The following is a 13,395-nucleotide window of genomic DNA, read 5'->3' on the forward strand; positions in this document are numbered from 1 at the left end:
TGAACCTTGTTGCAACTGGAGACGGTGTCTGATATGTGAAGTTTGTTGCAGTTGGAGACGGTGTCTGAGATATGAACCTTGTTGCAGCTGGAGACGGTGTCTGATATGTGAAGTTTGTTGCAGTTGGAGACGGTGTCTGAGATGTGAACCTTGTTGCCGTTGGAGATGGTGTCTGAGATGTGAACCTTGTTGCCGTTGGAGACGGTGTCTGAGATGTGAACCTTGTTGCAGTTGGAGACGGTGTCTGAGATGTGAAGTTTGTTGCAGCTGGAGACGGTGTCTGAGATGTGAACCTTGTTGCAGTTGGAGACGGTGTCTGAGATGTGAACCTTGTTGCCGTTGGAGACGGTGTCTGAGATGTGAAGTTTGTTGCAGTTGGAGACGGTGTCTGAGATGTGAACCTTGTTGGAGACGGTGTCTGAGATGTGAACCACTCTCATTTCAGTTCAGTTCCACTAAGTTGCTGTGTGAAAGATGGGTCCACACTCCCTCTAAACAAGGTTTATAAGAGACGTGTCATCACTCAGAGGGGTCATGCTGCTGTCCCAACCAGCCTGGTTCCTGATGTCTCGGTCAGTTGTGTTGTAGTTCTGCTGAAGGTTGAAGAGGATAAACAACATCAAGCTTCATAGGGCCAGAACTCCTGGTCAGTCTGAGTCAGTGAACGAGCCTCCTTCAGACCCCTGTTCAATCCCACACAACTAACACCAATTAAAACTCCAATCCATCTTCATGTTGTTCTTCTTGTGTGGTTGTCAGATTAGTCAAACATTCTGTGTTCATTTTTTTTTGTATCAATGATGAAACGTGTCTCGGTAGAGAACGGATGCCTGAAGCACGAGAGTCTGAGTGATGTCACGGCCTGCAACAGGAAGAACAGGGTTATTATAGAACTGCTAGTGTAGGGACCTGCTCAGATATAGTCTCTCCTTCTGATGACAGAGAGGTGATTCAGAGGGGTTAGTATAGAACTGCTAGTGTAGGGACCTGCTCAGATATAGTCTCTCCATCTGATGACAGAGAGGTGATTCAGAGGGGTTAGTATAGAACTGCTAGTGTAGGGACCTGCTCAGATATAGTCTCTCCTTCTGATGACAGAGAGGTGATTCAGAGGGGTTAGTATAGAACTGCTAGTGTAGGGACCTGCTCAGATATAGTCTCTCCATCTAATGACAGAGAGGTGATTCAGAGGGGTTAGTATAGAACTGCTAGTGTAGGGACCTGCTCAGATATAGTCTCTCCATCTGATGACAGAGAGGTGATTCAGAGGGGTTAGTATAGAACTGCTAGTGTAGGGACCTGCTCAGATATAGTCTCTCCTTCTGATTACAGAGAGGTGATTCAGAGGGGTTAGTATAGAACTGCTAGTGTAGGGACCTGCTCAGATATAGTCTCTCCTTCTGATGACAGAGAGGTGATTCAGAGGGGTTAGTATAGAACTGCTAGTGTAGGGACCTGCTCAGATATAGTCTCTCCTTCTGATTACAGAGAGGTGATTCAGAGGGGTTAGTATAGAACTGCTAGTGTAGGGACCTGCTCAGATATAGTCTCTCCTTCTGATGACAGAGAGGTGATTCAGAGGGGTTAGTATAGAACTGCTAGTGTAGGGACCTGCTCAGATATAGTCTCTCCTTCTGATGACAGAGAGGTGATTCAGAGGGGTTAGTATAGAACTGCTAGTGTAGGGACCTGCTCAGATATAGTCTCTCCATCTAATGACAGAGAGGTGATTCAGAGGGGTTAGTATAGAACTGCTAGTGTAGGGACCTGCTCAGATAGTCTCTCCTTCTGATGACAGAGAGGTGATTCAGAGGGGTTAGTATAGAACTGCTAGTGTAGGGACCTGCTCAGATATAGTCTCTCCTTCTGATGACAGAGAGGTGATTCAGAGGGGTTATTATAGAACTGCTAGTGTAGGGACCTGCTCAGATATAGTCTCTCCTTCTGATGACAGAGAGGTGATTCAGAGGGGTTAGTATAGAACTGCTAGTGTAGGGACCTGCTCAGATATAGTCTCTCCTTCTGATGACAGAGAGGTGATTCAGAGAAGATGGCTGAAGATTCAGAGGGGTCGCTGTGGATTCAGAGAGGATGGCTGTGGATTTAGAGAAGGTGGCTGTGGATTTAGAGAGGGTGGCTATAGATTCAGAGGGGTGGCTATAGGTTCAGAGGGGTGGCTATAGGTTCAGAGGGGTGGCTATAGATTCAGAGGGGTGGCTATAGATTCAGAGGGGTGGCTATAGATTCAGAGGGGTGGCTATAGATTCAGAGGGGTGGCTATAGATTCAGAGGGGTGGCTATAGATTCAGAGAGGTGGCTATAGGTTCAGAGGGGTGTCTATAGATTCAGAGGGGTGTCTATAGATTCAGAGGGGTGGCTATAGGTTCAGAGGGGTGTCTATAGATTCAGAGGGGTGTCTATAGATTCAGAGGGGTGGCTATAGATTCAGAGGGGTGGCTATAGATTCAGAGGAGTGCCTATAGATTCAGAGGGGTGGCTATAGATTCAGAGGGGTGCCTATAGATTCAGAGGGGTGGCTATAGATTCAGAGGGGTGCCTATAGATTCACAGGGTGTCTACAGATTCTTACGTTGTGCAGGAGGCGTCACTAGGACTTGCTGATGTTCTCGTAGATGACATCACTGCTGATGGACTGTGTCTTCTTCTTCCACATCAGCAGGACACACTGGTGGATGAACACATACTGCTCCTACAGGAAGTGACGTCATATAGGAAGAATGTTTTAGTGACAGTGCATAAGTAGGTCTGAAATGGCACCCTATTCCCCATATAGTGCCCTAGTTCTGACCAGAGCCCTATTCCCCATATAGTGCCCTAGTTCTGACCAGAGCCCTATTCCCCATATAGTGCCCTAGTTCTGACCAGAGACCAGATGGGGCCCTACAGTACCTCGGTCTGAGGGGAAAGGAGACAGTCTGACCAGAGACCAGATGGGGCCCTACAGTACCTCGGTCTGAGGGGAAAGGAGACAGTCTGACCAGAGACCAGATGGGACCCTACAGTACCTCGGTCTGAGGGGAAAGGAGACAGTCTGACCAGAGACCAGATGGGACCCTACAGTACCTCGGTCTGAGGGGAAGGGAGACAGTCTGACCAGAGACCAGATGGGACCCTACAGTACCTCGGTCTGAGGGGAAAGGAGACAGTCTGACCAGAGACCAGATGGGGCCCTACAGTACCTCGGTCTGAGGGGAAAGGAGTCTAACCTCTGTCTGGACCATGGAGAGTCGATGGGACCTCATCTCAGATCCTAACCCCCACTGGGACTGTCTCTTACCTCTGTCTGGACCATGGAGAGTCCATGGGACCTCATCTCATCTCAGATCCTAACCCTAAACCCCACTGGGACTGTCTCTTACCTCTGTCTGGACCATGGAGAGTCGATGAGACCTCATCTCAGATCCTAACCCTAACCCCACTGGGACTGTCTCTTACCTCTGTCTGGACCATGGAGAGTCCATGGGACCTCATCTCATCTCAGATCCTAACCCTAAACCCCACTGGGACTGTCTCTTACCTCTGTCTGGACCATGGAGAGTCGATGAGACCTCATCTCAGATCCTAACCCTAACCCCACTGTGACTGTCTCTTACCTCTGTCTGGACCATGGAGAGTCCATGGGACCTCATCTCAGATCCTAACCCTAAACCCCACTGGGACTGTCTCTTACCTCTGTCTGGACCATGGAGAGTCGATGAGACCTCATCTCAGACACCATACCCTAAACCCCACTGGGACTGTCTCTTACCTCTGTCTGGACCATGGAGAGTCGATGAGACCTCATCTCAGACACCATACCCTAAACCCCACTGGGACTGTCTCTTACCTCTGTCTGGACCATGGAGAGTCGATGAGACCTCATCTCAGATCCTAACCCCCACTGGGACTGTCTCTTACCTCTGTCTGGACCATGGAGAGTCGATGAGACCTCATCTCAGATCCTAACCCCCACTGGGACTGTCTCTTACCTCTGTCTGGACCATGGAGAGTCGATGAGACCTCATCTCAGACACCATTCCCTAAACCCCACTGGGACTGTCTCTTACCTCTGTCTGGACCATGGAGAGTCGATGAGACCTCATCTCAGACACCATACCCTAAACCCCACTGGGACTGTCTCTTACCTCTGTCTGGACCATGGAGAGTCGATGAGACCTCATCTCAGACACCATACCCTAAACCCCACTGGGACTGTCTCTTACCTCTGTCTGGACCATGGAGAGTCGATGAGACCTCATCTCAGACACCATACCCTAAACCCCACTGGGACTGTCTCTTACCTCTGTCTGGACCATGGAGAGTCGATGAGACCTCATCTCAGACACCATACCCCACTGGGACTGTCTCTTACCTCTGTCTGGACCATGGAGAGTCGATGAGACCTCATCTCAGACACCATACCCTAAACCCCACTGGGACTGTCTCTTACCTCTGTCTGGACCATGGAGAGTCGATGAGACCTCATCTCAGACACCATACCCCACTGGGACTGTCTCTTACCTCTGTCTGGACCATGGAGAGTCGATGAGACCTCATCTCAGACACCATACCCCACTGGGACTGTCTCTTACCTCTGTCTGGACCATGGAGAGTCGATGAGACCTCATCTCAGACACCATACCCTAAACCCCACTGGGACTGTCTCTTACCTCTGTCTGGACCATGGAGAGTCGATGAGACCTCATCTCAGACACCATACCCTAAACCCCACTGGGACTGTCTCTTACCTCTGTCTGGACCATGGAGAGTCGATGAGACCTCATCTCAGACACCATACCCTAAACCCCACTGGGACTGTCTCTTACCTCTGTCTGGACCATGGAGAGTCGATGAGACCTCATCTCAGACACCATACCCCACTGGGACTGTCTCTTACCTCTGTCTGGACCATGGAGAGTCGATGAGACCTCATCTCAGACACCATACCCTAAACCCCACTGGGACTGTCTCTTACCTCTGTCTGGACCATGGAGAGTCGATGAGACCTCATCTCAGACACCATACCCTAAACCCCACTGGGACTGTCTCTTACCTCTGTCTGGACCATGGAGAGTCGATGAGACCTCATCTCAGACACCATACCCCACTGGGACTGTCTCTTACCTCTGTCTGGACCATGGAGAGTCGATGAGACCTCATCTCAGACACCATACCCTAAACCCCACTGGGACTGTCTCTTACCTCTGTCTGGACCATGGAGAGTCGATGAGACCTCATCTCAGACACCATACCCTAAACCCCACTGGGACTGTCTCTTACCTCTGTCTGGACCATGGAGAGTCGATGAGACCTCATCTCAGACACCATACCCTAAACCCCACTGGGACTGTCTCTTACCTCTGTCTGGACCATGGAGAGTCGATGAGACCTCATCTCAGACACCATACCCTAAACCCCACTGGGACTGTCTCTTACCTCTGTCTGGACCATGGAGAGTCGATGAGACCTCATCTCAGACACCATACCCCACTGGGACTGTCTCTTACCTCTGTCTGGACCATGGAGAGTCGATGAGACCTCATCTCAGACACCATACCCTAAACCCCACTGGGACTGTCTCTTACCTCTGTCTGGACCATGGAGAGTCGATGAGACCTCATCTCAGACACCATACCCTAAACCCCACTGGGACTGTCTCTTACCTCTGTCTGGACCATGGAGAGTCGATGAGACCTCATCTCAGACACCATACCCTAAACCCCACTGGGACTGTCTCTTACCTCTGTCTGGACCATGGAGAGTCGATGAGACCTCATCTCAGACACCATACCCCACTGGGACTGTCTCTTACCTCTGTCTGGACCATGGAGAGTCGATGAGACCTCATCTCAGACACCATACCCTAAACCCCACTGGGACTGTCTCTTACCTCTGTCTGGACCATGGAGAGTCGATGAGACCTCATCTCAGACACCATACCCTAAACCCCACTGGGACTGTCTCTTACCTCTGTCTGGACCATGGAGAGTCGATGAGACCTCATCTCAGACACCATACCCCATACCCTAAACCCCACTGGGACTGTCTCTTACCTCTGTCTGGACCATGGAGAGTCGATGAGACCTCATCTCAGACACCATACCCTAAACCCCACTGGGACTGTCTCTTACCTCTGTCTGGACCATGGAGAGTCGATGAGACCTCATCTCAGACACCATACCCTAAACCCCACTGGGACTGTCTCTTACCTCTGTCTGGACCATGGAGAGTCGATGAGACCTCATCTCAGACACCATACCCTAAACCCCACTGGGACTGTCTCTTACCTCTGTCTGGACCATGGAGAGTCGATGAGACCTCATCTCAGACACCATACCCCACTGGGACTGTCTCTTACCTCTGTCTGGACCATGGAGAGTCGATGAGACCTCATCTCAGACACCATACCCTAAACCCCACTGGGACTGTCTCTTACCTCTGTCTGGACCATGGAGAGTCGATGAGACCTCATCTCAGACACCATACCCCACTGGGACTGTCTCTTACCTCTGTCTGGACCATGGAGAGTCGATGAGACCTCATCTCAGACACCATACCCTAAACCCCACTGGGACTGTCTCTTACCTCTGTCTGGACCATGGAGAGTCGATGAGACCTCATCTCAGACACCATACCCTAAACCCCACTGGGACTGTCTCTTACCTCTGTCTGGACCATGGAGAGTCGATGAGACCTCATCTCAGACACCATACCCTAAACCCCACTGGGACTGTCTCTTACCTCTGTCTGGACCATGGAGAGTCGATGAGACCTCATCTCAGACACCATACCCTAAACCCCACTGGGACTGTCTCTTACCTCTGTCTGGACCATGGAGAGTCGATGAGACCTCATCTCAGACACCATACCCCACTGGGACTGTCTCTTACCTCTGTCTGGACCATGGAGAGTCGATGAGACCTCATCTCAGACACCATACCCTAAACCCCACTGGGACTGTCTCTTACCTCTGTCTGGACCATGGAGAGTCGATGAGACCTCATCTCAGACACCATACCCTAAACCCCACTGGGACTGTCTCTTACCTCTGTCTGGACCATGGAGAGTCGATGAGACCTCATCTCAGACACCATACCCCACTGGGACTGTCTCTTACCTCTGTCTGGACCATGGAGAGTCGATGAGACCTCATCTCAGACACCATACCCTAAACCCCACTGGGACTGTCTCTTACCTCTGTCTGGACCATGGAGAGTCGATGAGACCTCATCTCAGACACCATACCCTAAACCCCACTGGGACTGTCTCTTACCTCTGTCTGGACCATGGAGAGTCGATGAGACCTCATCTCAGACACCATACCCTAAACCCCACTGGGACTGTCTCTTACCTCTGTCTGGACCATGGAGAGTCGATGAGACCTCATCTCAGACACCATACCCTAAACCCCACTGGGACTGTCTCTTACCTCTGTCTGGACCATGGAGAGTCGATGAGACCTCATCTCAGACACCATACCCCACTGGGACTGTCTCTTACCTCTGTCTGGACCATGGAGAGTCGATGAGACCTCATCTCAGACACCATACCCTAAACCCCACTGGGACTGTCTCTTACCTCTGTCTGGACCATGGAGAGTCGATGAGACCTCATCTCAGACACCATACCCTAAACCCCACTGGGACTGTCTCTTACCTCTGTCTGGACCATGGAGAGTCGATGAGACCTCATCTCAGACACCATACCCTAAACCCCACTGGGACTGTCTCTTACCTCTGTCTGGACCATGGAGAGTCGATGAGACCTCATCTCAGACACCATACCCCACTGGGACTGTCTCTTACCTCTGTCTGGACCATGGAGAGTCGATGAGACCTCATCTCAGACACCATACCCTAAACCCCACTGGGACTGTCTCTTACCTCTGTCTGGACCATGGAGAGTCGATGAGACCTCATCTCAGACACCATACCCTAAACCCCACTGGGACTGTCTCTTACCTCTGTCTGGACCATGGAGAGTCGATGAGACCTCATCTCAGACACCATACCCCACTGGGACTGTCTCTTACCTCTGTCTGGACCATGGAGAGTCGATGAGACCTCATCTCAGACACCATACCCTAAACCCCACTGGGACTGTCTCTTACCTCTGTCTGGACCATGGAGAGTCGATGAGACCTCATCTCAGACACCATACCCTAAACCCCACTGGGACTGTCTCTTACCTCTGTCTGGACCATGGAGAGTCGATGAGACCTCATCTCAGACACCATACCCTAAACCCCACTGGGACTGTCTCTTACCTCTGTCTGGACCATGGAGAGTCGATGAGACCTCATCTCAGACACCATACCCTAAACCCCACTGGGACTGTCTCTTACCTCTGTCTGGACCATGGAGAGTCGATGAGACCTCATCTCAGACACCATACCCCACTGGGACTGTCTCTTACCTCTGTCTGGACCATGGAGAGTCGATGAGACCTCATCTCAGACACCATACCCTAAACCCCACTGGGACTGTCTCTTACCTCTGTCTGGACCATGGAGAGTCGATGAGACCTCATCTCAGACACCATACCCTAAACCCCACTGGGACTGTCTCTTACCTCTGTCTGGACCATGGAGAGTCGATGAGACCTCATCTCAGACACCATACCCTAAACCCCACTGGGACTGTCTCTTACCTCTGTCTGGACCATGGAGAGTCGATGAGACCTCATCTCAGACACCATACCCCACTGGGACTGTCTCTTACCTCTGTCTGGACCATGGAGAGTCGATGAGACCTCATCTCAGACACCATACCCTAAACCCCACTGGGACTGTCTCTTACCTCTGTCTGGACCATGGAGAGTCGATGAGACCTCATCTCAGACACCATACCCTAAACCCCACTGGGACTGTCTCTTACCTCTGTCTGGACCATGGAGAGTCGATGAGACCTCATCTCAGACACCATACCCCATACCCTAAACCCCACTGGGACTGTCTCTTACCTCTGTCTGGACCATGGAGAGTCGATGAGACCTCATCTCAGACACCATACCCTAAACCCCACTGGGACTGTCTCTTACCTCTGTCTGGACCATGGAGAGTCGATGAGACCTCATCTCAGACACCATACCCTAAACCCCACTGGGACTGTCTCTTACCTCTGTCTGGACCATGGAGAGTCGATGAGACCTCATCTCAGACACCATACCCTAAACCCCACTGGGACTGTCTCTTACCTCTGTCTGGACCATGGAGAGTCGATGAGACCTCATCTCAGACACCATACCCCACTGGGACTGTCTCTTACCTCTGTCTGGACCATGGAGAGTCGATGAGACCTCATCTCAGACACCATACCCTAAACCCCACTGGGACTGTCTCTTACCTCTGTCTGGACCATGGAGAGTCGATGAGACCTCATCTCAGACACCATACCCCACTGGGACTGTCTCTTACCTCTGTCTGGACCATGGAGAGTCGATGAGACCTCATCTCAGACACCATACCCTAAACCCCACTGGGACTGTCTCTTACCTCTGTCTGGACCATGGAGAGTCGATGAGACCTCATCTCAGACACCATACCCTAAACCCCACTGGGACTGTCTCTTACCTCTGTCTGGACCATGGAGAGTCGATGAGACCTCATCTCAGACACCATACCCTAAACCCCACTGGGACTGTCTCTTACCTCTGTCTGGACCATGGAGAGTCGATGAGACCTCATCTCAGACACCATACCCTAAACCCCACTGGGACTGTCTCTTACCTCTGTCTGGACCATGGAGAGTCGATGAGACCTCATCTCAGACACCATACCCCACTGGGACTGTCTCTTACCTCTGTCTGGACCATGGAGAGTCGATGAGACCTCATCTCAGACACCATACCCCACTGGGACTGTCTCTTACCTCTGTCTGGACCATGGAGAGTCGATGAGACCTCATCTCAGACACCATACCCTAAACCCCACTGGGACTGTCTCTTACCTCTGTCTGGACCATGGAGAGTCGATGAGACCTCATCTCAGACACCATACCCTAAACCCCACTGGGACTGTCTCTTACCTCTGTCTGGACCATGGAGAGTCGATGAGACCTCATCTCAGACACCATACCCTAACCCCACTGGGACTGTCTCTTACCTCTGTCTGGACCATGGAGAGTCGATGAGACCTCATCTCAGACACCATACCCTAACCCCACTGGGACTGTCTCTTACCTCTGTCTGGACCATGGAGAGTCGATGAGACCTCATCTCAGACACCATACCCAGGATGTCAGTATACTCATGTTCTCTGATGTGTTGCATCAGTCGGTCCAGAGCGATGAAGGTCCCTGTCCGGCCCACACCAGCACTGTGGAGACAATAGAACATCCTGTTAGTGGAGAGACACCAGCACTGTGGAGACAATAGAACATCCTGTTAGTGGAGAGACACCAGCACTGTGGAGACAATAGAACATCCTGTTAGTGGAGAGACACCAGCACTGTGGAGACAATAGAACATCCTGTTAGTGGAGAGACACCAGCACTGTGGAGACAATAGAACATCCTGTTAGTGGAGAGACACCAGCACTGTGGAGACAATAGAACATCCTGTTAGTGGAGAGACACCAGCACTGTGGAGACAATAGAACATCCTGTTAGTGGAGAGACACCAGCACTGTGGAGACAATAGAACATCCTGTTAGTGGAGAGACACCAGCACTGTGGAGAGACACGGCACTGTAGAGCTGTCAACTCATTAATAACCTCTGATAACCGTCTGACATCTCACTATGGTTTGAGTGGCTCAGTTGCCTTTGCACTGATTGGAAAGGACTTGACAGCTGAAGACAACATGGTTGACTCTCATCAGTGCAGTGAAAGAGTGTTCTGTAGAGAAACGTTTGTTACTAGGAAACTGTTTATAGTTTAAAAGGCCTGGTTTTCTCAATTCTTTACAAGTGACAATCTTCTCAAAGTAAACAGAGTTGTTTTGTTAATTGTTAGTTACCTTGTGGATTCCTACTTGTGTAGACTGGAAGTTTGGCCTGAAGGTTGTTTCTCTAAGGACTACTGGCTTCCATCTGGGTTTCATATGTGGACTGGAAGTTTGGCCTGAAGGTTGTTTCTCTAAGTACTGGCTTCCATCTGGGTTTCATATGTGGACTGGAAGTTTGGCCTGAAGGTTGTTTATTCTAAGGACTACTGGCTTCCATTTGGGTTTGGTCTGAAGGCTCTTTCTCTAAGGACTACTGGCTTCCATTTGGGTTTCATATGTGGACTGGAAGTTTGGTCTGAAGGTTGTTTCTCTAAGGACTACTGGCTTCCATTTGGGTTTGGTCTGAAGGCTCTTTCTCTAAGGACTACTGGCTTCCATTTGGGTTTCATATGTGGACTGGAAGTTTGGTCTGAAGGTTGTTTCTCTAAGGACTACTGGCTTCCATTTGGGTTTCATATGTACACTGGAAGTTTGGTCTGAAGGTTGTTTCTCTAAGGACTACTGGCTTCCATTTGGGAGCTCTCAGACAACTCTGTCTGAGTAACATGTCCCTGACAGCATGGCCCCTGTGGTTGAGCCTGGTAGACCCTGTACGTACCTGCAGTGAACCACAATGGGTTCTTTGGTGCGGTTGGCCTGCTGGCGGACGATGTGTACGAACTGCAGGATGCTATCGATGGCGTTGACCGTGGGGACACCGTGGTCCGGCCAGGACGTGTAGTTGAGATGGAGGACATCCTGAGACTCGTCAGCCTGCAGGGGGAGACACCACGGAAAGACAGACAGTTAGATAAGGCTGATGGATCAGCATACATCAGATCTCCATCCGGGTCTAGCTAGCTGCAGGGCACCTCCTCCACCTCCACCTCCTAAAAAGGGGGAGACTTGCAAGCCGAAGAACACCACCCCAACCGTGAAGTACGGGGGTGGCAGCATCATGTTGTGGGTGTGCTTTGCTGCAGGGACTGGTGCAGAAGAAAAAAAATTATGTGGATATATTGAAGCAACATCTCAAGACATCAGTCAGGAAGTTAAAGCTTGGTCTCAAATGGGTCTTCCAAATGGACAATGACCCCAAGCATACTTCCAAAGTTGTGGCAAAATGGCTTAAGGACAACAAAGGCAAGGTATTGGAGTGGCCATCACAAAGCCCTCACCTCAATCCTATAGAAAAGGTGTGGGCAGAACTGAAAAAGCGTGTGTGAGCAAGGAGGCCTACAAACCTGACTCAGTTACACCAGCTCTGTCAGGAGGAATGGGCCATAATTCACCCAACTTATTGTGGGAAGCTTGTGGAAGTCTACCCGACACGTTTGACCCAAGTTAAACAATTAAAAGGTAATGCTTCCAAATACTAATTGAGTGTATGTAAACTTCTGACCCACTGGGAATGTGATGAAAGGACTACCTGACATGATGACTCCTTGCTGTCCCCAGTCCATCTGACCGTGCTGCTGCTCCAGTTTCAACTGTTCTGCCTTATTATTATACGACCATGCTGGTCATTTATGAACATTTGAACATCTTGGCCATGTTCTGTTATAATCTCCACCCGGCACAGCCAGAAGAGGACTGGCCACCCCACATAGCCTGGTTCCTCTCTAGGTTTCTTCCTAGGTTTTGGCCTTTCTAGGGAGTTTTTCCTAGCCACCGTGCTTCTACACCTGCATTGCTTGCTGTTTGGGGTTTTAGGCTGGGTTTCTGTACAGCACTTTGAGATATCAGCTGATGTACGAAGGGCTATATAAATACATTTGATTTGATTTGATGAAAGAAATAAAAGCTGAAATAACTCCTTCTCTCTACTATTATTCTGACTTTTCACATTCTTAAAATAAAGTGGTGATCCTAACTGAGCTAAAACAGGGAATAGACTACATGAGGTGTGATACTAACCTTATAGGACTATGGACTAGGCTACATGAGGTGTGATACTAACCTTATAGGCCTACGGGCTAGGCTACATGAGGTGTGATACTAACCTTATAGGACTATGGGCTACATGAGGTGTGATACTAACCTTATAGGACTATGGGCTAGACTACATGAGGTGTGATACTAACCTTATAGGACTATGGGCTAGACTACATGAGGTGTGATACTAACCTTATAGGACTATGGGCTAGACTACATGAGGTGTGATACTAACCTTATAGGACTATGGGCTAGGCTACATGAGGTGTGATACTAACCTTATAGGCCTATGGGCTAGACTACATGAGGTGTGATACTAACCTTATAGGACTATGGGCTAGGCTACATGAGGTGTGATACTAACCTTATAGGACTATGGACTAGACTACATGAGGTGTGATACTAACCTTATAGGACTATGGGCTAGACTACATGAGGTGTGATACTAACCTTATAGGACTATGGGCTAGACTACATGAGGTGTGATACTAACCTTATAGGACTATGGGCTAGACTACATGAGGTGTGATACTAACC

General features: G+C 50.0%; 1 protein-coding gene across 2 annotated transcripts in view; it reads right to left on the reverse strand.

Annotated features, from left to right (window-relative positions):
- Nucleotides 1-748: 748 nt before the first annotated feature.
- ptpro (protein tyrosine phosphatase receptor type O) overlaps nucleotides 749-13,395 on the reverse strand; it is a 102,993-nt gene continuing 90,346 nt past the window's right edge. For both annotated transcript variants that reach the window (XM_031815462.1, XM_031815461.1), the window contains 4 exons: nucleotides 11,543-11,697; nucleotides 10,180-10,315; nucleotides 2,591-2,710; nucleotides 749-862 (listed from right to left, as the gene is read on the reverse strand). In XM_031815462.1, the coding sequence (XP_031671322.1) occupies nucleotides 2,609-2,710; nucleotides 10,180-10,315; nucleotides 11,543-11,697 (393 nt within the window). In that variant the 3' untranslated portion in view covers nucleotides 749-862; nucleotides 2,591-2,608. The remainder of the gene's footprint in view (nucleotides 863-2,590; nucleotides 2,711-10,179; nucleotides 10,316-11,542; nucleotides 11,698-13,395) is intronic.

Source organism: Oncorhynchus kisutch, unplaced genomic scaffold (assembly GCF_002021735.2).
Source record: "Oncorhynchus kisutch isolate 150728-3 unplaced genomic scaffold, Okis_V2 Okis09a-Okis19a_hom, whole genome shotgun sequence".
In the NCBI taxonomy this organism is placed as follows: Eukaryota; Metazoa; Chordata; class Actinopteri; order Salmoniformes; family Salmonidae; genus Oncorhynchus; species Oncorhynchus kisutch.